The following is a 24137-nucleotide window of genomic DNA, read 5'->3' on the forward strand; positions in this document are numbered from 1 at the left end:
AGCACTCTTCTATTTTGAAGAACACTTAGAAGAAGAATGGAGAATGACAAGGTCACAGCATATACTCTGGTTCTGGCGGACAGTGGAGGACTTTCAAAGCAATTTTCCAAAGTGTTCAGCAAAAGTATATACCAGTGAAAAGGAAGAACTGTAGGAAAAGGGGTGTTCTGCCATGGATGTCTAAGGCAATAAGGGAGACTATCAAACTGAAAGAGAAGGCATACAAAGCTGCCATAGTTAGCCAGAAAGTAGAAAATTGAGAAACGTTTAAAGGGCAACAGAAAGCCACAAAAAAAAGCGACAACGAAAAGAAAGATGGATTATCGGAATAAATTCGCTCAGAGTATAAAGACAGATAGAAGTTTCTATAAATATGTAAAATTAAAAAGAATGGCTAAAGAAAATATTAGTCCTTTAGAGGATGAGAAGGGGGATTTAATAATGGGATATGAGGAAATGGCCAAGGCATTGAACAAGTATTTTGTGTCAACCTTCACAGTGAGAGACACGAATAACATGCCAGTAATTGACAAAAAGATGAAGGCAAGTGAGGACCTGGAAACAATCATTATCACTAAAGAGGTAGTGTGGGCAAGCTAATGGAGTTAAGGGTGGATAAGCCTCCTGGCCCTGATGGAATGCACTCCAGGGTACTAAAAGAGATGGTGGGAGAAATAGTAAATGCACTTCTTGTAATGTTGCAAAATTCCCTGGACTCTGGGACAGTTCCAGCAGATTGGAAAACAGCAAATGCCATGTACTGTTTTAAAAAAAGGAGGTAGATAAAAGACGGGGAACTATACACCAGTTAGCTTAACTTCAATGGAGGGGAAATGCTTGCGTCTCTTATCAAGGAAGAAATAGCAAGGCATCTAGATAGAAATTATCCCATTGGGCAGCATGGGCTCATGAAGGGCAGGTCAAGCTTAACTAATCTACTGGAACTCTATGAAGACATTACAAGCACAGTGGACAACAGTAGATGTAGCGTACCTAGATTTCCAAAAGACTTTCGACAAGGTGCTGCATAAAAGGCTGCATGAGATAAAGATGCAAGACATTACAGGCAATGTATTAGCATGGATAGAAAATTAATTAACTAACAGGAAGCAAAGATTGGAGACAAATGAATGTTTTGTTTTGGTTGACAATCAGTGCTGTGCCTCAGGGATCAGCGTTCCGACCGCAATTATTAACAATTTACATATATGTTGGACCCACATGTAGTGTCTCAAAGTTTGTGGATGATATTAAAATGAGTGGAACAGCAAAGTGTGCAGAGGATTGTGAAACTTTGACAAGGGACAGTTTAAGCGAGTAGGCAAATGTCTGGCAGATAGAGTACAATGTTAATAAATGTGAAGTGATCCATTTTGGTAGGAATAACAGTAAAAAGGACTTGTACTTGGTTAAAAAAGAAATTGCAGCATGACCTTGTGCATGAATCACAGAAGGTCAGTTGGCAAGTGCAGCAGGTAGTTAAGACGGCAAATAGAATTTTATCCTTCACTACTGAACTGATTGAATTTATGAGTTTAAAAGCTGGGATATTATGTTGCAGCTGTATAGGGTACTGGTGATGCCACACTGGAGTACTGCATGCAGTTTTGGTCTCCTTACTTGAAAAGGATATACTGGCACGAGAGAGGGTGCAGAGGAGGTTCATTAGCTTGATTCCAGAGTTGAGGAGGTTGGATTGTAAGGAAAGACTGAGCAGATTGGAATTATATTCATTGTAATCTAGAAGAACAAGGGGGGATATTATAGAAACATATAAAATCATGAAGGGAATAGTTAAGATGGAAGTAGAAAGGATGTTTCCACTGGCGGGTGAAACTAGGACAAGAGGAAATTGCCTCAAAATTAGGGGGAGCAGATTTAGGACTGAATTGAGACGAAACTTCTTCACTCAGAGGGTTGTGGAATTCCTTGCCCAGTGAAGTAGTTGAGGCTTCATCAGTAAATGTTTTTAAAGCTAAGGTAGATAATTTTTTGAACAGTAATAGAAGTAAAAGGTGAGAGGGTGGGTAAGTGGAACTGAAGCTGATGAGGATGCAAAAGAGGTTGAAAATGAATATAAAGTGAGGAGGGAATAACATGGCAGATAAAATATAACATGGCTGAAAAATCAAAAAAAAAACATCTTTCTTTGAGAAACTGGACAATATCATTCAGAAGAACCTCACCCCCCCTTTTTGCATGGATATACAGTGGCAACTAATGAAGTAACAACTGATATGTTAGCCTTCATTGCAATGAGGCAGGGACATAAAAATAAAAACAAAAACACAATCTCACTACAATCATCCACGAGTTGCAGTACTATGTGCAGCTTTAGTCTTCTTAACCAAGGATGGTCATATTGGTCCGAGGGAATGGAATGGAAGTTCTCTATACTGGTTCCTGGGTCAACAGTACCGTCCTGTGAGGACAAATTGAGCATACAGGGCCAGTGACGCACATGGCCCATGAGTGAATGAAAATAAAAGTCACACGGTCAACCTGTACAGTGACCTTCGAAGATTTGGACTCAGATTTCTCTACTCCTGCACCATCTTTAAAATTGTAGCCCATGTTTTATGCTGTCTCCCTGCATTCATACTTCCAAAATAAATCACTCCATATTGATTATCATCTGGCAATTGTCAATTCATTTCCACAAATACCATTTTGCCCTTTTTGTCATGACTAAAACACACAGGTACTTGAGGCCGACTAAAGTTCTCAATTTAACAGAAAACACTGATCAGGTTTGTTATGTTAATTCCAGCACAGACCACTCGTTAGATATGTCAAACCTGTTCTGAAACAGGTGAAAACCTGGCTGGCAGGAGCCATTTCTTCTCTGCAAAACTGTTCTGAGCATACTGACTGGCGCATGATCAGGGAAGCAGCAAACGATGGTAAATCCATCAACTTAGTGGAGTACATGGCATTGGTGATTTGCAACATTAGTAAGTGTATTGATGACATCACTGTGTTAAAGGCCATCACTTCTCGCCCCTACCAGAATCAGTGGATGATTGCAAAGTTGTGTGCACTGCTGAGGATCCGTGATTCCGCCTTCAGAGCAGATGACAAGGCAGCCCTAACAATTTCAAGGGCCAACCTGACTCAGGCCATCAAAGAAGCAAAGCATGCACACGCACAGAGAATACACAGTCACTTTCAGGACAGCAGCGGTAAACGGAGCATGTGGAAGGGCATCCAAGCCATTACCAACCACAGGACAGCATCGCCTGCTTGTGCTGGTGAGGCCTCCCTCCCGAATGACTTTAACAACTTCTATGCACAGTTTGAGGCACAACATGGCGTGGCAGCAAGGAAGCCCACGCCCCTCACCCCCTCCCAATGACCAAGTGCCGTGTCTTACCATGGCCACCATGAGGAAAACCCTATGCAAAGCCAACCCACAGAAGGTGGCTGGACCAGCTAACATCCCTGGCAGACTGCTCAGAGGATGCTCTGACAGACTGGCAGATGTTCTCAAGGACATCTTCAACATCTCCGAGCTGTACCATGGTTCCACTGTGCTTCAAGGCTGCTACTATCATCCCCATCCCGAAGAAGTCTTCAGCATCCTGTCCCAACGACTACTCCATGCTGCACTTACACCCATCACCACAAAGTGCTTCCAGAGGCATATTAAAACTCTGCTGCCCCCTCACTGGACACCCTGCAGTTCGCATATCACCCCAACCGCTCAACAGATGATGCCATTTCTACCACCCTTCATCTGGTCCTCACCCACCTGGAGAAGAAGAATACCTACGTCAGACCACTGTGCATAGACTTCAGTTCCACATTTAACACTATTGTTCTTCAGCACCCGATAGGAAGGCGGAGTCAGCTGGGCCTAAATACCTCCCTTTGGAACTGGATCTTGGACATTCTGACAGGGAGACCTCAGTCAGTCCAGATTGGGAACAGCATGACCAACACCATCGCACTGAGCACTGGGGCCCCCCAGGGTTGTGTGCTCAGTCCATTGCTATTCACCCTACTGACACATGACTGTGCAGCGATGCACAGGTCGAATCACCATCACTTCACTCATGATACAAGTGTAGTGGATCTCATCAGCATGAAAGAGAAGTCATCATGCAGAGAGGAGGTGCAGCCGCAAACGGACTGATGCAGAGTCATCAACCTGTCTCTTGAACGTGGACAAAACGAAAAAGATGGTTGCTGATTTCAGGAGGGCACAGAACAACCACTCTCTGCTGGACATTGATGGCTCCCCCGTGGAGATTATGAAGATCCAATTGGTCTTTTCCATCCGCCTGGTGGAGAATCTCACCTGGTCCCTCAACACCAGCTCCATTGCCAGGAAAGCCCAGCAGCATCTCTACTTTCTGTGCAGGTTGAGGACAGCCAACCTACACCACCGCACTCACCACACTCCCCACCACCCAAATCCTCACCACAAATTCTACAGCAGGATCATTGAGTGTACTCTAAGCTGCTGCATCACTGCCTGGTGCGGGAATTGCACCTACAACGGATAGTGAGGACAGCTGAGAAGATCATCGTGGTCTCTCCTCTCCATTACAGATGTTTATTTCACACGCTACATCCAAAAGGCTAAGAGCATTGTGGATGAGCCCACACACCCCTCACTCAAACTCTTTTCACTCCTGCCATCTGGCAGGAGATACCAGAGCATTCGGTCTCTCACAGCCAGGCTATGCAACACGTTCTTCCCCCAAGCCATCAGGCTCCTTAATACAGTATGATCGGTCTCTTTCCCATCTGAAATTCTTTGTATAACTTCGAACTGCTGCTAGAAAAATTTCTAATTCATTATCCTTCTATTACACTGCAACTGGTGTATTTTGCTCTTCTTATGCACTTTATGCCATGTACGAGTGTGTAGCTTGTGCTGTCCATGTAGTACCCTTGGTCCTGGAGGAACGCGGTCTCATTTTTACTATATCAATTGCATACGGTAGAAATGACAAATAAAAGCTATTCTACGCTACTATACCTAACATGTGCTACGACTTATGTCAAATAAATCAATTCCAATCAAAGGGAAACAAAATTAAGAAATATCAAAATAAAATTCCAACAGTTGAAAGTCTAACCCCTTAAACTCCTACCCACAAATCCAAACTGACAGTGAAGCAAACATAAATGGATGTTACGGATGGAGGAAAATATATTGGGAAACAGTTCAATACCACCATTTCACAGGATTTGAAAAGGTGCTACTTTTGATTCCTCTATTTCTGATCTTCATTCTTCATATCCACGTCCTTGCAGTTCTTTGCAAACTACACAGGGAAGGGTTCAGTTTCTCAGTCACTAGTTAAAGGCAACAACCTATAGTAAATGATAGAAGCGAATAGCTAGCTATCTTTCAGGTTTTGGTTACTTCAGTAGAGAGAGAAATAACAGATGATGCCTTGAGGAGTGTGGAGGTCTTCAGGCAACTACATTGTTCATAGACCAGCTGTCCACTTGTCCAGAGACCAGAATGTTGTCAGGCTGATGACTCATGACCCACGCAGCTCGTCCGAGTAGCAAAAACAAGTCAGCAATCTATCACTGTGTGAAGCCTGCTCTGAACATTCATCTATGGTACCACGAGATCACAAACATCTTCCCCCACTACTTGAGCAAAGCAACAGTGCAAAGAGAACCCAAAATGAGTTCCATTAACTTGTTTTGGAAGTGCAGCCACTCATTCCATAGTCATTGTTTGCATTGTGGGCCAAAATGGGAAAGGGATACTGTTGTAAACCAAAGACAAAATTTGAATGCGGCCTTTGTATTTTTAAGTTCTACACCACCATCATCATGGTGGCGTAGAACTTAAAATTCTGCAGCTCTAATTTCCTTGCTACCGCATTCTTCTATACCTTCAAATAAAACAAAGAATCCTTTGTGGTCATTGGTCGCAAAACCTTAATCTGCTTTCACTCCACATTTGTTGCCAGACCGGCTAAGTTTCTCTAGCAATTTGTATTTTTGCTTCTCAATATCATTCCCACTGGATGGTGGCCTATAGACTTCACTGAGCAATATAAAATTGCAGCTTACTTCTCATCAGATCAATTTTGTCCTTGACCACTTGAAAACATCTCGCATTAGCACTACAATATCTCCATACTCAATATTTCTCACTCCTCCCCTTTTCCTTCTTTTTCTTCATCTAGGAATATTTAAAGCCCTCCTCGGAGCCAGGTCTCTTGTAACAGCTACTTAGTAATCAGCACCTGCAATGTTATTTAGCACAATTTAGATATTCACATGCATGTACTATAACCCTAATTTACAGTTGACTACTTTTTTCCATACTCTGAATCGAAAGAAATGACATTTATTCTGAATTCAGTGCTATCTGACGTAGAACTAACTATTCACAACTCTAATGTGTCTAGTATTCTAACTTTATGGATTTTATTCCTCTTTTCTATATCCGTACACTGGTGACCAGCACCTACAGAGTTTAGTTTAAAGGATCCACTAGCACATTAGTGAATATCCCCACGAGTACATTAGTCTCAGTTCTGTTAAGGAGCAAACCATCCCCTTTTGAATAGGTACTTTCTGCCCAGAAATGATCCCAATACCCTGGTAAGCTAAGGACTTCCCTCCTGCACCATCATAGAATCCCTACAGTGCAGTTAGGTGCCATTCGGCCAGTCAGTCTACACTGACCTTCCAAAGAAAAATACTGTACATGTACTCCAGATGCAGTCTCACCAATGCTCCATATAACTCAAGTATAACTTCCCTACCCTTGTATTTAATTGTCCTTGCAACAAACAAGGACATGCTTTTAGCTTTCATAATCAGCTGCTGTACCCACATTAGAATATTGAAGGTCATGAACTAGAACATAAAGATCCAGTTGGATCTTGGAGCTCTGTAATTTCTCACCATTTGGATAATATGATTCTTTGTTTATTTTGAGAGAATTAAAAATCACATTGTACATCTTTGTCTCAACTTATTTAACCCACCATTTCACTTACCTACTTTTGTAACCTCTCTATATCCTCACAACATATTTTCCTGCCCACCTTTCAGTCATCAGTAAATTTAGCAACTATACTTCAAGTCCTATTCTCAACTTAATGGATATAATGTATAAAATGTTGAAGCCCCAGCACTGATCCCTGTGACACACCACTCATTCCACTCTGGCAACCAGAAAAAGATTCATTTATTCCTACATATTTTCTAAATCAACCTGCTCAGAGACGTTATTACATAGTTCTGGAACAGATTATACTTGAACTCAGGTTTCCTGTCCCAGTGGTAGGGAAGCTACCACTGCACCAGAAGAACACTTCTATTTATCCCTATGTTTGGTTTCCCCATTAGCTAGCTAAACCTCTATCATGTTAATATGTAACACCCTAAACCATAAGCTTTTATTTTCTGCAATAATCTTGGACCTTAGCAAATGCCTTCTGGAAATCTAAGTACAATTCACCCACTGGTTCCACTGTATCCACAGTACATGTTAATTTTTCAAAGACCTCCAATAAGTTGGTTGAACAAGATTTCCCTTTCATACAACAGTGTTGACTGTGTAAACACAATCAAAGTTAAGGTTAAAAACTGCTTGCAGATTATTTCCTCAAGCAAACCTGCTCCATCAAAAGTGAAAAAAAAAAATCCTGGATAAAGAAACTCTTATTTCAAGCAACAAGATTTCAGGTATGAAAAATTCATTCCAATGCTTCAGACTTTACTGTTGAGTGACTTTACCTCTGTCTGCAGAATGGCAGCTCTCTGCTCCTTTGCTGTAAGCGATTCTTTGAGCACTTCCACATGTTGTTGGCTATCAGAAAATTGGTTTGTCAGCATTTCAAGTTTTGTCTGCAAGGCAAGGAGGTCCGTTTCCTTTCTGGAAAGTTCCTGTTTCACTTGATCAATCTAGTGAACATAAAGCACTGATTCAATATAAAACTACAAGGGATGTTGCCGACATAATAAGCTAAAGTAGCTTGAAAATAGAGAAAAATGCTAAACTATCAAACTGAAGCATAAATAAACTTTTGTTTAATTACATTTTTTTGCTTTCAAAAGTATACACATTTGTAACTGCTTTTCAGGTTCATCTGATTTTAAGAAGAATTTGAAAAATGATCAGTATTATATAGAATTTCAAAAACAAAAGAGTTTTGCCACTATTGGGAGAAATAAATATTACTGCCGATCAAACCCACTGCTAAAATACTCTTCCAAGGGATCAAAATACAAAACAATGTAACAGATGACAAGTACACATATGTACTTGTGCTAACAAAGCCAAGTATTGCAAATCCACCAACAACCAGGAGTTGTTTTGTCTTCTGTCAACGTGGTAAGAGTTCTTCTTGGCTCTCAAATGACTCAGTAATTGCTTAGGTACATTTTAATAACAAGCTTTTATTTACAAACTAACAATACATACTGTCTGTTGTCAAAAAAGCTCAGATGGTCTCTTCCATGAGATCTCTCTTTCAGTCATAGAATGATACATCATAAGTCTTCCTAGTTCATGAGATTAAACCATTACTCCATGACCCTCAAAAATGACTGCTGACATCTGAGAATTCCATCAAAGCATTTCTAAATTTTGTTTTGGACACTGGAATCTAAAATATAGAAACAGGTGACTCGCCCCAATCTTCACCGATGAAGATCCTCCCAACTCTCAAACTCTGTCAGCATATCTTTATTTTATTCTCTCTTTCCTAGCTTCACCTCAATAGAATCAGACCATCAGAAACACAGTTAAAAAGGTTTGCATGAATCCAATTGAAAATATTTCAAAAACTTAAAAAGCCAAATTCCTTGTTTAGACTATGTTTGAGCAGCATTCTGTAATAATATATGAAAGGTTGTTAACAGCATTCATTCTTGCAAAATCTAAGTGCAGAAAATTAACTTGCAATGATCAGGGACCAATGTTCTCGCCAAGATGAACAGCAATCCAAAAGTCCTCAATCAGGCCATACAAAACAAAATTCAAGAGGTCACATACTAAAATGAATTGCCCTTTCACCCTAAATACAAGTAGACAAAATGCCAGCTTAGACAACTTATATCATGTAAGCTTTATAAAACATATTTATTGAAATGCTTCAACTTGAATAAATTAGGTCACAGAATGGTAAGATTATTTCCACAAGAAAAGGAATATGAGGCCATTTTGCACCTCGAGCCTGATCTACCATTCAATAGGATCAGATCCAACTTTTCTCATGTGCACGTTTCTGTCCCATATCTGCAACTCTCGATTCCTCCTGATCAAGAGTCTATCTCAGCTTCAATTATACACAAGAACTCTATTCTCACAGCTCTCTGTTGTTAGGAGTTCCAAAGATTTTCAATCCTGAGAAAAGAAATTCCTTTTCATCTTAATCTTAAATTGATGCCCTTTCATTCTGAGGCTATGCTGTCTGTCCTAGACTCTCCCTGTCAAGCCCCTTAAAGAATCCTATATGCTTCAAAGAGATCACCTCTGATTCTTCTAAATTCCATTGAATAGAATCCAAATCTGTTTAAACTTTGACCATCAGACAACCCCTCCATAGCAGGGATCATCCTAGTTAATCTTTTCTGCTCTGCTTTCAATGAAAAGCTCCTTAAATAGGAGCAAAACTGCTCACAGTACTCCAGATATAGTCTCATCAGCAATTTGTACAATTGCAGCAAGTCATCCTTACTCTTTTACTCTAACCCCTTTGAAATAAGGGACAACATTCCATCAGCCTTCCTGATTGCCAAATTATCTGTGCTAGTTTTCTGCGTTTCATGTAAAAGTTCATCCTTTGTGTTGCAGCTTTCTGTTAATATTGTTCTTTCATTCTCCTTTCCAAAATGAATAACTTCATATTTTCTCCAAGTTATACTCATTTGCCAACTTTTGCCCAATTACTTAGCCTATCAATATCTCTCTGTAAACGGTTTGCCATTCCTCTCACAACTTGCCTTACCACCTACATCAATACACACTGAAGTTTGATCACACTACCATGCAAGTCCACACAATTTTTCAAACAAAATCACAAAACAGCCAGTATTAGCAAAGTTAACATAGTTATGCTGTCATCATGAAAGTGACTAACTGTATGAAAAAACAATTTTTTGCACAATCTTGACTGCAAGTGGGCAAGGGATATTAGATGCCTAATTACAAAATATATTATGAGACAATGATTAAAAAGAAACTGCACAACAGATGTGTTCTTTAAGCACCATTGTTGAGTAACTTGTTTTAATAAAGATACTTTTTACTGAACAAGATTTTTCTTAAAATCTCCAACCAATAAGCTCTGCAGTGACTGAATGAGTTTTTACAATGGTCATACAGACCAGCTTAGAATCCGTTTTGAACTCCAGTCTATGTTGTATTATTTGTGGGTGACAGTAAGAATAATACAATAGAGCTCTGAATTAGGAAAGGGGAGAAAGTTAACAAAATTTATCAGTCCTTATCAAAAAGCAGAGGTCCCTCCTGAAACATCAGCATTTTCAAATAAGGACAAAGGCGGCTCAGCTGTAATGTATCCGCAGTCAAACAGCCTGTCAATGCTTATTGTAAAGCCTTGAGCATTAATGATGTCCTATTGGGCATAATAACAGAGTGGAACCCTTGTTCCAAATAATCAGAGCACATAAGTACATGTGGAAATCTGATTTAAATTTCAAAGCTTAAAATCAACATTTCAAACAAGATGCTTCAGTTTTTGAACTGGCATTTAACAAATTGGGAATCTCCACTTAACTAATACTGTATATACAAATAGAAAGAGAGACTATTATTGATTTAGGCCATGTGCTATAGTGATTAGGTTGACACATCAAATTGATTTATTTCTATAATCATGCCTTTAGTCTAGAACCCAATGTTGCAGGATGTCCATCAAATGCAACAACAGTTAGCATAAGCATAAGTGTGTTCTACACAATTACACACTACAATATTCTCTTTCACTTCACAACATTTTTTAAACTGTTCGGCCTACGAGCATATAATGCATCATTTAAAAAAGGTGCATTCACGTAATAACGTTAATATCAGTTAAAATCATTCTTCATCAACCTGTTCAGATGTAACACACCTTTGTGGGCAGGTGAGACTTGAATCTGGACCTTCTGGCCTGGAGGCAGAGACATTAATGATGCACCACAAGACCCTATGAGCACTTTTGAATGCTAGCTATGATCATTAATTCAATTTTGGTTATCAATGCAATTAATGATAAAAGGGAAATTGTTTGATCTGTCTTGCATCCATAAATTTAATAGAAGAGTGTCTATATGGGATGCTACTGCCACAATATCAGTGAGGAACAAAGCCAAGTGAAAGAGATTGTACATGAAGCCTGAAAGACGGAAGAAGAAACATAAAAAATTATTCTACAAAGAATAAGCTAAAAGGAGAGGAAAGCATTAATCTAGAACACAGCAAGCCAAAGGAAATAAAAGAGAACTGCATTCGTAACGTCAGGTGCATGGCAAACATCAACTCTTACAGCAGAGACCTCGAACTGGAGAACAGTCACTTTACTTCTTAGCTCTTCAGCCTGGAATTCTTTGGAATTTAACTCTTCTTTCAGTTGTTCTACCTGTCAGAACATTGTCACCATTATTGGTCATTACATATTACTTATATCCTGCAGAGCCTAAAGTTTTCATATCAGCTCTGATAAACTTAAATAGATTCTGCATAGGAGTAGAAAATCCAAATAGTTCATAAAATAAAGACTTAATTTAGAAAAGAAAATCTCACATTACAACAAAAACTGAATGACTATTAAAGTCTGTGATTTTGATCTTTCACAATCTGCATATTTTGTTGCATGTGACAAGCATCAAATATGGGATACTGAAAAGGTTCATGAAATTGAAATTTTCTGTTCATCTTTATCCAAAGTAAAATATAAATAATAAACAATGTTGAATTTGAATTTCTTTCACAGAATACAATGCTTCCAAAAGTTATTGCTGTAATAATTGATAGAAGTTGTTATATATTTTTTATATCTAAAGCTGCAACTGACTGAGTTTACTACGTAATAGCAAGTTTTTCATAATTTGTTTACTATTCAAGCCCAAATGCAAATCACAAGGGGCTCCAAAAGCATTAAAAACTTGCCATATGACAGAGAAGTTTGCACTATTTTGACAGAATTAGCATTTGTAGATTACAACCACTTGTGAGCAATGACAAACAGAAACCTCAACAATTATTAATGGTGTGGGAGCTGATTTTTCTTTCATTAGTTAACCTATTTTTGTAATCAAACTTTTCAGAGATATTATTGCACACCTGTGGAACAAGTTGGACTTGAATCTGGGCCTCCCAATCCAGGGATAAGGACATTACCATAGTACCTGTGAGGCGAACACTGAAGATGTCAAAGACTATGGGTTATAGCCTCAGTTTAAACTTGTGCTTCATTAACCAGTCTCAGCCAGGCCAGCAGAAGTCTTACAATTGCCCTCCATGTGTCTGAGCTCGTGAGTAGAAATCAATATTCACCCAAATTCTCTGTACTGATCACTATCCAGTGAGCCCGGTGGAAACTTGTGAATGCACAGTTAAGGACAATATTAGAATTGCCTATAATTTGCTCTTATTGTCTAGCATTACAGCCTTGGCAAGCTTAAACACAAGCAATGAATACCTGGATGATTCAGCATTATGGTCACATAAGGGTCACAATTATGAATATTGTGAGCATTATGATCTCAAGCCAGAGAACTGATCTAAGAGGGTGAAGGAGAGAATGGATTATGTTTAACAGAAGCTTTACATCTCAGACCATAGCTACAGCAGTACTCTGTGCAGTGAAATGTTGATTAACCATTCTACTTTGAGTCACTTAGCCAAATAACAAAAGAATTTAACATTTGTTTACTCAAATAATTGTTAGATCCTTTATGAAATGGCTATAAAAACAAAATTTCTTCTAATCAAGGCAACTAGTCATGGCAACGACCAAGGATAAAGTGAGGACAGCAGATGCTGGAAAATCTGAATCGAAAAGTATGGCGCTGGAAAAGTATAGGTTAGGCAGCATACGAGAAGCAGGAGAGTTGATATTTCAGGCATAAGCCCTTCATCAGGAATATGGAGGGGGACGGAGCTGAGAGATAAAGAGTGGGTGGGGGTAGGGCTGGAGGAAGGTAGCTGGGAAGGTGATAGGTGGATGCAAGTGGGAGGTAATTGCGATAGGTCAGTGGGGAGGGTGGATCAGATAGGTGGGAAGGAAGATGGATCGGTAGGATATGTCAAGAGGACGGTTGAGTTGGATGGTTGGATCTGGGATGAGGTGGAGGGAGGGGAGATTCAGAAACTGGTGAAGTCAATGTTGATACTGTGTGATTGGAGGGTCCCAAGGCAGAAGATGAGGCATTCTTCCTCTAGTTGGAGGCTGGGTTTGGTTTGGCGGTGGAGGTGGCCCAGGACTTGCATGTCCTTGGGGAAGTGGGAGAGAGAGAGTTTTCTTTTTAGATTAGATTATATTCCCTACAGCATGGAAACAGGCCATTCGGCCCAATAAGTCAACACCAACCCTCCAAAGAGTAACCCATCCAGACCCATTCCCCTTATTTAACCCTGACTAATGCACCTAACACTATGGGCAATTTAGCATGGCCAATTCACCTGCACTTCTTTGGATTGTGGGAGGAAACCAGACACCCGAAGGAAACACTCAGACATGGAGAGAACGTGCAAACTCCACACAGACAGGTGCCCGAGGCTGGAACTGAAAGCGTGGCCCTGTGCTGTGAAGCAGCAGTGCTAACCACTGAGCCACCGTGCTGCCCCAAAAGTAAGAGTGAGCACGAAGGCTACTGTAGCATAGCAGGGAGGGAGGTGTCTATCTTCTGGTGGTTGCTTATATTTAATACATTACACTAAATCTCTTTAGTGAAATTTGAGCTTTTGAGCTTCTGAACTACCTTGTCAAGTGGTTGTTACATGTGCAATCTCAAGTTATTCCTAGATGTGCTGGCTTTTCATCATGCACTAGCAGATCCCTATCAAAAAGTTGATGAACTCTCAAAGTGTTTTTTGGTTCGAACTGGAAACATGTCATTGTTTTACAATAGGCATTTACAGTTTCCATACCTTTAGTCAATTTGTTGTCCATCTTTTTGAACTCTCTCTCAAAACTAGTATGATGCCATCTGTTTACTTCAATGTGCCAAAAATTGGTGAATGCAAACCACCACGGAGCAAAAAAATAACAATTCTTCCTAATCCTTTCTCAGCTCATTTAATGACCCAGCTTTTTCTCCAATTTTCTGCATTGAAACAATCTTTATCACCATAAATATCCAAGCTGAAATCATAATTTGACCAAGAGGCAAGTGTGACAGATGCTGTCACAAAAAAAGTCTGTTCCAAGTCAATTTCTACATTAGTAACAAAAAAAGTGTAGTCAGTGGTCCAATGTCATCTAGCCATTTAGGATATGCTCTGCCGTGGGCATAACGTTTTTCCAGAATTAGCCACACCAGAAAATAATAGGCATCGCTCAAAAGTAATTGTGAAAGGTCGCTATCAGGGAGGTTGTAGTTCTTTCCAATTTATGGCATGGCCGTCATCTTGGCTCCTTCCTTAAAAAAATTATACTTGCTTGGATGACAAAAATTAAAGCAGAAATCAAAAATGAATAAATCAAATAAGAAAGAAAATGATGCAACGACTAGCTGATCAAGCACATGCGTTTTGGTGAAAAATCAAATGAAAATGATCAATGATCAGACAGTGAAGCAGACTCAAAAGGGTCAAACAGCCTAAAGCCTGCTACTGTAATCCGATGGTCTTATGGAAAAATATTATAATACTACTTTCCTCTCTCCACAGCTGATCCCTAACCTAGTAAATATTAGGTTTTTCTTTGTTATCACAAATAAACATTGGCATTTCAAATGACACAGTACCATTTCTGCTTAAATCTCAAAGTCTTAGGCTTTTCCAGTTTTTGAGACTCTTTTTCATTTTTTCAATTGAAAATCCCTTCAAGATGTCCTCGTCACTCAAGATTAAGATCAGTCTGAATCTGCATCACTTTCACTTTACCAATTCTTCAGTGTATTCCGAGTTAAGTATATACCAATACTATTCCATCAGACACTGTACTGCTAAAGAAAATTGATGGTTACTACGCTGTTGCAAACTAATGAATGATTGTTCTTTTATTCTATATGAGATCCTTCATGCCATTGCAGAGCTGTCTACAGTCCATTAAACAGAGCATAAACGTCTTTTGATAGCCACAAGATGCAACAATTATCTACTTAAGTGCATGCACATGTATTATATGCTAGTCAGCCAGTACTTTTCTAGTCTGCTTTTCTGCAGTTACACTGCAACCGCAAATTTGTAGTTCCTACAATACTTCCTCACAACTTAGTGTTCCTTAAAAATGAAACTTTAAGTGAAACAACATTAAATGAAACTTATTTTCCATTAGGAAAGAGGAGTTCAGATCAGGTCTCGGTGTCTCAATCTTCGGCAGATATGTCTTCTGCCACACCATCCAATCCCCAACTATAATCTTTCATAGCCCCAGTTCCTTGTTACCTGGATATAAGTAAGGTGTTGAGTGAGTAGGTGTGAGATAAGAAGGCAAGTGATTGGCAAATCTCCTAAGCAACCCAAATAAAGCTCTTGACAACGCTGTTTTATTTCACCGCATACAGTAATTACGACACAAAAATGAAAACCATGACATTAATCAGAAAGTTAAAAATCACACAGCACTAGGTTATAATCCAACAGGTTTACTGGGAAGCATTAGCTTCCATATAAGACTATAACCTGGTGTTGTGTGTGATTTTTTAACTTCATCCACCCCAGTCCAACACAGGCACCTTCACATCATTAATCAGAAAAACAAACCCTAAAGAATAAATAACTCTAAATCAAAACAATATTATGCAAGGAGATTTAAAGGAGGACTTAGTGCATATGTTCATCCATTCAATCAGACTATAAATGGGACTACATCATCTGTAGAGTTACAATTATCTCCAAAAATTCCAGTAACCGTTACTTCAGATGCAGTATAGTATGGACAAATATGTGAGGTTATCCACTTTGGTATCAAAAACAGGAAGGCAGATTATTAGCTTAATGGCCCTAAATGGACAGAAGGGAATGTGCAGCAAGACATGGGTGCCCTTGTATACCAGTCACTAAAGCTCAGCATACTGTAAAGGCGGCATATGCTATGCTGGTCTTCACAGCAAAAAATTTTGAGTACTGGCACAAGGATGTCTTGTGGCAATTATGTTGGCCTTGTTGAGACGATAAACCAAAAAAAAACACTGCAGATACTGGAAGTCAGAAACAAAACCAAACATTGCTGGAGAAACCCAGCAGGTCTGGCAGAAGCTGTAGGTGAAAACAGAGTTAATGTTTCAGGGCCAGTGATCATTTTTCAGAACTGATAGCAGTTAGGAAAAGATTGATATATGCTGCAGTTGGGGTGGGACGTGGGAATAATAAATAGTAGGTGGAGATGGAGCCCTGGTAGAAAGAACAGCAGTTGGACAGACAAAAGAATAGGCAATGGTCACCTTAATCTTTCTGCACTTTCCTCTCACCGTTTGAGCCGATTGTACTCCACGTTCTCAGATTCGATCCTGACTTTGTAACCCAACCTGCCGACAAAGGGTGGTGGTGTTGATGTCTAGCATCCTGACCTCCACATTACAGAGCTCTGACACCTTATCCTATCTGCACTGACCCATGACAATGGAACACCAGTCCCTTGTGTCCACAACAGTCACTAATCTCGTTTCATCTGGTGACCTTCACTGCCTCCAAGTTCATAGACGCCCAAACCTGTGCAACCTAGATTAGATTAGATTAGATTAGACTTACAGTGTGGAAACAGGCCCTTCGGCCCAACAAGTCCACACCGACCCGCCAAAGCGCAACCCACCCATACCCCTACATTTACCCCTTACCTAACACTAGGGGCAATTTAGCTTGGCCAATTCACCTGACCCGCACATCTTTGTGACTGTGGGAGGAAACCGGAGCACCCGGAGGAAACCCACGCAAACACGGGGAGAACGTGCAAACTCCACACAGTCAGTCGCCTGAGTCGGGAATTGAACCCGGGTCTACAGGCGCTGTGAGGCAGCAGTGCTAACCACTGTGCCACCGTGCCGCCCACTATCTATCCTACTTCTATCTCCTTCCCAAAATACACAAACAGAACTGCCCAAGCAGATCCATTGCTTCTGCCTGACTCCTGCCCCCAAAAAAGCAAGAACTGGCTGTTGAATTGATGTCATGAAGCCTACTGCACCAGTCATGATCATAATGAATGGTGCAGTAGGCTTAAAAGGGCTGAATGGCCTACTCCTGCTCCTATTTTGCATGCTCCTTTGCTGAAGTGACTAAGTGCTAGTAACCCTACCCCTATCATGCAGGGAACAAATGTGTATGATCTTCTGTAGCCAGCCATAAGAAACGTATCTATAGAACCGCAGTAAAACAAGATCAAGTTGATTTTTCTCAGATTCTCGGTTGCCTCTTCAGCAGTAGTGCCTGTTATCCTTCTCAGCATAGATGGGTGATAACGGGAATGCATTCATTAGAAGGTTTATAAAGATTTACAACTGTAATTGGCCAATTCTTGTAGTTATCAGTGAGGTGAACCAGCTGGGAAGCCAGACACGTCAACCATACCATATCACAAAAGGATCTTTTGTTTTCTTCATGAAGGTTGTAACTGAAAGTCACAACCTCTGATTGCCTCTTAAAACCAGATAGTTTGCTTCCTTACAATCAACATTTCAAACTCGTCACAAGGTTTTATGTTAACAAAGACTTGGCAGCCAAAAATCTAACATGGAACTGAAAATTCAAAGTGAAAGACAAATGTAAACTGCCTGAGTGTTGGTATAAACAGGATTCAGGTACCTCAAATATAGACCACTGTCTGCTGTTAAGGCATCACAATTAAAACTGTTGTGCCCACTGTTCACACTTTTCCTTTGAACTGATTTTTTTTGTTGGTCCTTTCCAAACTTCAGGCATTTATGGTATTAAAATAACAAGATCCAGCATAATTTAAAGTAAGACACTGAAGTGAGAGAATGCATTTCTCCTGACTTTCCTATCATTTTAACGCTGTACTCTTTATTTGCTGAACAAGTTCAATTCAAATTTTGGTGTCTATTTGACACATGACTGAATTCTGTTCTATCATTTAGGTTTGGCTTCAGCCCCATATGGGATCATTCCTGCTGTGTGCCTGTGTTAGTTAGAAATCTTAGAAATATGCCATCAACCATGGTCAGCAGATGCTTGGGTCAAAGTCTCTCAAGTCAGAGAGAAAATAAAAGCAAGTCACATGACTGGTGAATAAGGCTGGTTTAAAATAGATATTTGTTCCAATTCAACAAAATTAACGGCCTAAAGCGATTTCTTTAATTAAAAATTATGACTACTTACAACAGACTTCACTGAAAAGGAGTTGACATAAGCAATCCATCTCATCATCGAAAATACCTTGCATGATCAAGCCATAATTACAGGAAATAGAACATGCAAATGTGGTCTTGTGGACACTGAAATTCTGTTAAAGATGCCCAGCATATAACATGCAACATACAGAAAAACTTTCAAGCTATTATAGACAGACACAGGACCCAAAGAAAAACTGAATCACAACTGGAAATATGAATAACCCAGGACTTTGACCAACCTCACTTGAAGAATTTAAGCACTGAACATATGTTGCATTAACTGAAAACACAATTACAAAGAAAAGAGCCAATATACTTCTGGCAAAGTCTGGAGGCAGTTGCTTGTAATAGATTACGCCATTTATTCACAACTTAATTGATATAAATAGCTCAAAATGATTTCTATTTAAAAAAAGAGGGGTGATTGCTCTTGGTTCAGAGGGTCTATGAACAAAAAACAGACCACATTAGAAACAGATTTTCAATTACTTCCAAACATTCATTTGGTCCTTTACCTGTCACATAAAGCATGATCTTAATAGAATCTCCATTCTTATCTTTGTGTTATGCTTGGACTATTACTAAAATCAAGATATACCTCAGTAGTATTTCAATCGAACTGCAGCACCTTTATCCATTTTTATTTGGAACTATGGGAGGGAGGAATGGTGACTTTAGATTATGAGAAACTTGTAAGGGTAGATCAACACATAGACCCACAATACTAGGTGTCCCAGCCAAAGACAGTATCTAGTAAAACTCACCTTAATAGAGAAAGATTCTGGATCAAAAAAATTAACATTCAAGGTAGAGGGGAAAGGGAGTGAGCTGGAGTCACCAGATTTGTTACAACACAAATACTGGCACGTCAGTACAAATCGCTATTTATAAAATATTTCTCTGCAGATGAAAAACTTTACAATAGGTTTTTTTTAAAGGAATGTCCATGTACATTCTAAAGCTCTTACTTCAGGCACTTTAATACATATTTGAGTTATAAATGATAAGAGTAAGAGGAAAAAGAATGTTGCATGGATGGTATCCATGACATTAAAAATTCTTAATCTGGTTATAGCAAACAGTTATGTTAATGTACACAGCAAAGGATCCATGCATAGATCATAACTGAGCTGTACGCAAATTAATAATTTGTTAGGCAGAATCATACCAAATTGTGCTCTCAGCACAAAGATATCTGTGTTCCACAAAAATCAAATTCTCACTATGTGGGAAATCCAAGATGGCAGCATCCTATTAGGATCGCATTTGCTGGGCTCCATACTGCAACATCAATCCGACAGAGCCAGAACCCATCCCTAACACTTTACTGTGAGTAAAACATAGCAAAGGAACTAGAAGCCTGAAAATATCTACTTACCTTTGTCCTTGCAGCTGGAGAATGCTGAAGAAAGGAGGAACCACGCCCCGGCCCAGCCTTCTGGAAGCAGTGGACTTGCTTACTCACCAGATTCTGGTTGAGGAGCTGGCCAAATCTCCTGGGAAGCAGATCCAGGAAAAAAAATTGAAGTGAAGCCGGCTCCTGTATCTGCTATGCTGCAAGATTTGGGAAAACAGACCAATGAGCTTGAGTTCTGGACTGCAGGGAAAGAGGCAGAGACTAACTCCTCCAAAAGCTGAATTGAAGCCCTGAAAACACAAGTCCGTGGTCTGTTGGATCTGGAGACGATCTGAAAAACAGGGGCAGAAGAAAGAGCCTATGCATTCTTGGCATACCAGAGGAGACGCAAGATGAACGGCTGGTGGAGTTCTTCGAGAAGTGGCTCCTGGAGTTCCTTGGTTTGGAGGTTGAGAAGGGAAGGATAACAATTGAAAGTGCTCACCAGATTGCGGCAGGAAAGCCAGGTGCGGATCAGCACCTATGCCTTATCCTGGTAATGTTCCATCATTATTAAGACGAGCAGAGGGTCATGGAAGCTTCTTGAGCCCAGGGGACAACCCGAAGGCATTGGTATGGGGCAGCTCCAAAATCATGTTTTCTCAAGATTTGTTAGCGGCAGTGGTCCAGAAAAGGAAGCCCTATAATGGCATCAAGATGAGACTGAGGGAGCTTGGGCTCCATCATTCTTTATGATATCCAGCGGTGCTTGGGATCAATCACAATGGATCCATACATTTGTTCAACTCGCAAAGAAAGCGAAGAACTTTGTGGACACGTTGACTTACGTTGAACAACCGAATGGGCATAGAGAACAGAGTTGTTTCGTCTTTAAAAAGGACTTGGTGGAATCTCTTTTCTGGTAATAAGTTGCATGAAATGATGTCCAGGATGGAAAGAATATTTATTTTTAATTCCTAAGTTATATTAAGGAATGGGCGACATATTTATTTTTAATTTATTTGTCTATCAAACTAACTTTGTTCTTTGGTGTTTTCTTTCTTCTACCAGGTGGTCAGTGTGTGTGGTGCAACCTTTGCTGGGAGGAGCGAGAGGGCAGTTGGGATTTTTACTGGGTTTTAGGATGTGTAGGTATTCCCCTTTGAATGGGGGTAAATTCCTCAAATCAGTGACTTTGGCAATTTTTTTGTTTTTCGGTTTTTGCTCTTCATAGTTTTTGTACGTTTTGTAGATTTGTTAGCTGTGGTTATTTTAGTCTGTGCAGTGTTTAGGTTTTGTGGATTCTTTGCATTGAAGTTCAGCGATTTGTAGTTTGAGTTCTTCCTCTCTGGAGTCTAGACAATGTTATAGAAGGTTATGGCTAAGGATGTGTTTAAATGGTGCACCTGGAATATTAAAGGGAGTCATTCACCTGTCAAGAGGGAGAAGGTACTTTCCAGCCTTAAAAAGGAGAGGGTGGATGATGTCTTATTACAAGAAACACACTTGAATGATGAAGAGCATTTGAAGCTGCAACAAAATGGGTATGACCAGGTTTATTTTTCATCTTTCAACACAAGGAGGAGTGGTCATTTTAGTTAGAAAAAAATCTTCCATTTAAGTTATTAGAGTGCATTGAAGATACACTGGAGATTTGTAATCCTTAAAACTTCGATGCATGGGGAAGAACACGGGATTTTAAAATGTTTGCTGTCCCCCGGCCCACCCCCTTAAATTCTTGACGGACACACTTTCTCAACTGGTTACCCTTGCATCTCAACATATCATCGTAGGAGGGGATTTCAAATGTCTCATTGACCCTATGGTAGACAGATTGCCCGAAAGCCTACCAATTTCTTCTTTAAGGGATTTGTGTACTGAATTGGGGTTCATAGATGTTTGGAGGCACCTTCATCCTCCTGGCAGAAACTTTCTTTTGAAACCCCCATAAATGCCATACCAGGATTGATCTTTTTCTGACCCCTGCAGCACATTTGGGTTCAGTGGCATCATGTACAATTGGCAATATCACTACTTCTGATCACACTCAGTGTACTTAATGGTTGAGAGTAAGGATAGGTAGGCTCGAGGTACTGGTGACTGGACCCTTTCATCTTCAAGGATAGCAAGTTTATTGAATTATCTTCGATTGAGTTCAGGGCTTTTTTTAAGATATTAATTCAAGCTCGGCCAGTAGCCCATTCATTTTTGGGAAACAGAGAAAGTCTATGCTAGGGGGTTGGTTATTTCCTGTTCAGCCAGTAAGTAGTGACAGACGGTGAGCAGCAACACTTGCTCGAGACATGTTGAAAGTCGCTGAAAAAGCATATTTTGACAGGCCCTCGCTGGTTAAACCGTAGACCGAAGCGCTGTGATGCTCTATGGTGAACTCCGTGCTCACATGGACAGCCCAAAGGGAGTTTACATTTGCAAGTCAAAGGCTGTTTGAGCATGGGGATAAGCCAGGCAAGTACCTAGCATACCTTGCTAGGAAAAGGAGTGCCCCCCCAAGCCATTATTTCAATCAGAGTGTATACTGGAAATTTGACCTACAATTCTAAAAGGATTAATGCAGCATTCCAGAAAGTTTACTCTGAATTATATCAATCCGAAAGCCGAGAGAGTGGGCAGGTTAGAATGGAGTCTTTTTTTTAAGAATTTGGACCTTCGGGAGTGATCCCTGAACAAGAGTCTCTCCTGACTGCCCCATTGTCAGAGCAAGAGGCGCAGGAGGCTGTGAAGCAGCTCCATATTGGGAAGGCATCAGGTCCTGACAGGCTCCCCAGTGAGTCCCATAAAGAATTTATCAGTATGTTGTCAAGGTCAATACTTATTATGTTTAATGAATTACATAGTCGTGGCCTCCTCGACACCATCTCCAGGAGAGGTGAACATCTCTCTCATTCTTAAAAAAAGGAAGGCCCCGGAGGACTGTACTTCCTAGAGACCCATTTCAGTCCTGAATGTCAACTTCAAAATCCTACCAAGACTCTGGCACTAAGGCTAGAAATTGCACTGCCCTCAATCATTAAGGAGAACCAGACAAGGTTCATAAAAAGGTAAAAACAATGACTGCAGATGCTGGAAACCAGATTTTGGATTAGTGGTGCTGGAAGAGCACAGCAGTTCAGGCAGCATCCGAGGAGCAGCAAAAAGGTCGCAGACTGATGGATAAGGTCAGGAAGTTACTTATCATGATCCAACTATGTCAACAGTGATCGGTACAGGTATTGGTGATCTCCTTAGATGCGGAAAAGGCATTTGACAGGATCGCATGGCATATCTTTCTCATACTTTGAAGAGCTTTGGCCTGGGAGAGACCTTCATCAAGTTTTGTATAGTGATCGTCTTGCTGCAGCCCTCACCAATGGTGTACAGTCAAACAATTTCAATATTCGTAGGGGCAGTCAACAGGGCGGTCTGTTGTCACCACTGCTTTTCACAATGGTGATTGAACCACTGGCGGAGGCAATATGTAGAGATCCCAATATAACCGCTCCAGAAGTGAGGATGAAGTCACGTAAGATCACACTGTAGTGGATGACATTCTTGTCTTCGTGTCAAACCCACAGTCTCAGTGCCACACCTGATGCAATGCATCACTTTATTTGGAGGCTTCTTGAGCTAAAAGATCAATTTTGCCAAGTCGGAGACCATGTCCATGGGTGGTCTCCCGAGAGTGCCTGATCCTGAGAGAGGATCTTGGTTCCCCTTCAGATGGTTGAGGAGGGCTTTGTCTACTTATGTATATTTATTACTCCTGTTTTTGATCGGCTATTTAAAACCAATTTTGCCCATTTATTCGAGAGAATCAAGCAGCTCCTTTGTAGATGGGAGAGGCACTTCTGATCTCTTGGTTAGGTCGGATCGCCCTCATTAAAATGAACGTTCTCCCCCACCTGTTGTATCCTATGCGAATGCCCCCTCTGCTTTTCACTAAGCAAATAGTTAGAAGACTTAACGGCTGGTTTCATTCGTTAACCTGGTATCACGAGCGGCCCCTCATTGAATTGACTAGATTGTAGTTGCCTTGCAGACTCGGAGGAGTGGGCCACCCAAACATCAAAGACTGTTGGTTGGGCGCCTTGCTATCTTACGTGGGTGAGTGGGCCTGGAGGGATCCTCGCTCACTTTGGTTGGACATTGAAGCATCTCAGGAGGGATGCCCCCTTGTTGGTGTGCGGTTCTTGGGCAGAGTGGGAGCAGTTGAGGAGTGTTGCTGTGGCCCAATGGTCGCCAATGCTGTCGCGGAGGGTGGTGCATCAGGGTGAGGGCAATATTTCCAAAACATCATCTTTGACACCAATAGTTGATATGCTGGGCTTTCAGCCAGAGATGATGGGACTCT

General features: G+C 40.5%; 1 protein-coding gene across 5 annotated transcripts in view; it reads right to left on the minus strand.

Annotated features, from left to right (window-relative positions):
* erc1b (ELKS/RAB6-interacting/CAST family member 1b) overlaps positions 1-24137 on the minus strand; it is an 850092-nt gene that overhangs the window by 747289 nt on the left and 78666 nt on the right. For 4 of the 5 annotated variants that reach the window (XM_060839426.1, XM_060839427.1, XM_060839429.1 and 1 more), the window contains exon 6: positions 7726-7893. In XM_060839426.1, the coding sequence (XP_060695409.1) occupies positions 7726-7893 (168 nt within the window). Of the gene's footprint in view, positions 1-7725; positions 7894-11492; positions 11577-24137 lie in introns of all 5 variants that reach the window. The other variant, XM_060839431.1, reaches the window with a different exon arrangement.

The sequence above is a fragment of the Hemiscyllium ocellatum genome, chromosome 19 (assembly GCF_020745735.1).
Source record: "Hemiscyllium ocellatum isolate sHemOce1 chromosome 19, sHemOce1.pat.X.cur, whole genome shotgun sequence".
NCBI lineage: Eukaryota > Metazoa > Chordata > Chondrichthyes > Orectolobiformes > Hemiscylliidae > Hemiscyllium > Hemiscyllium ocellatum.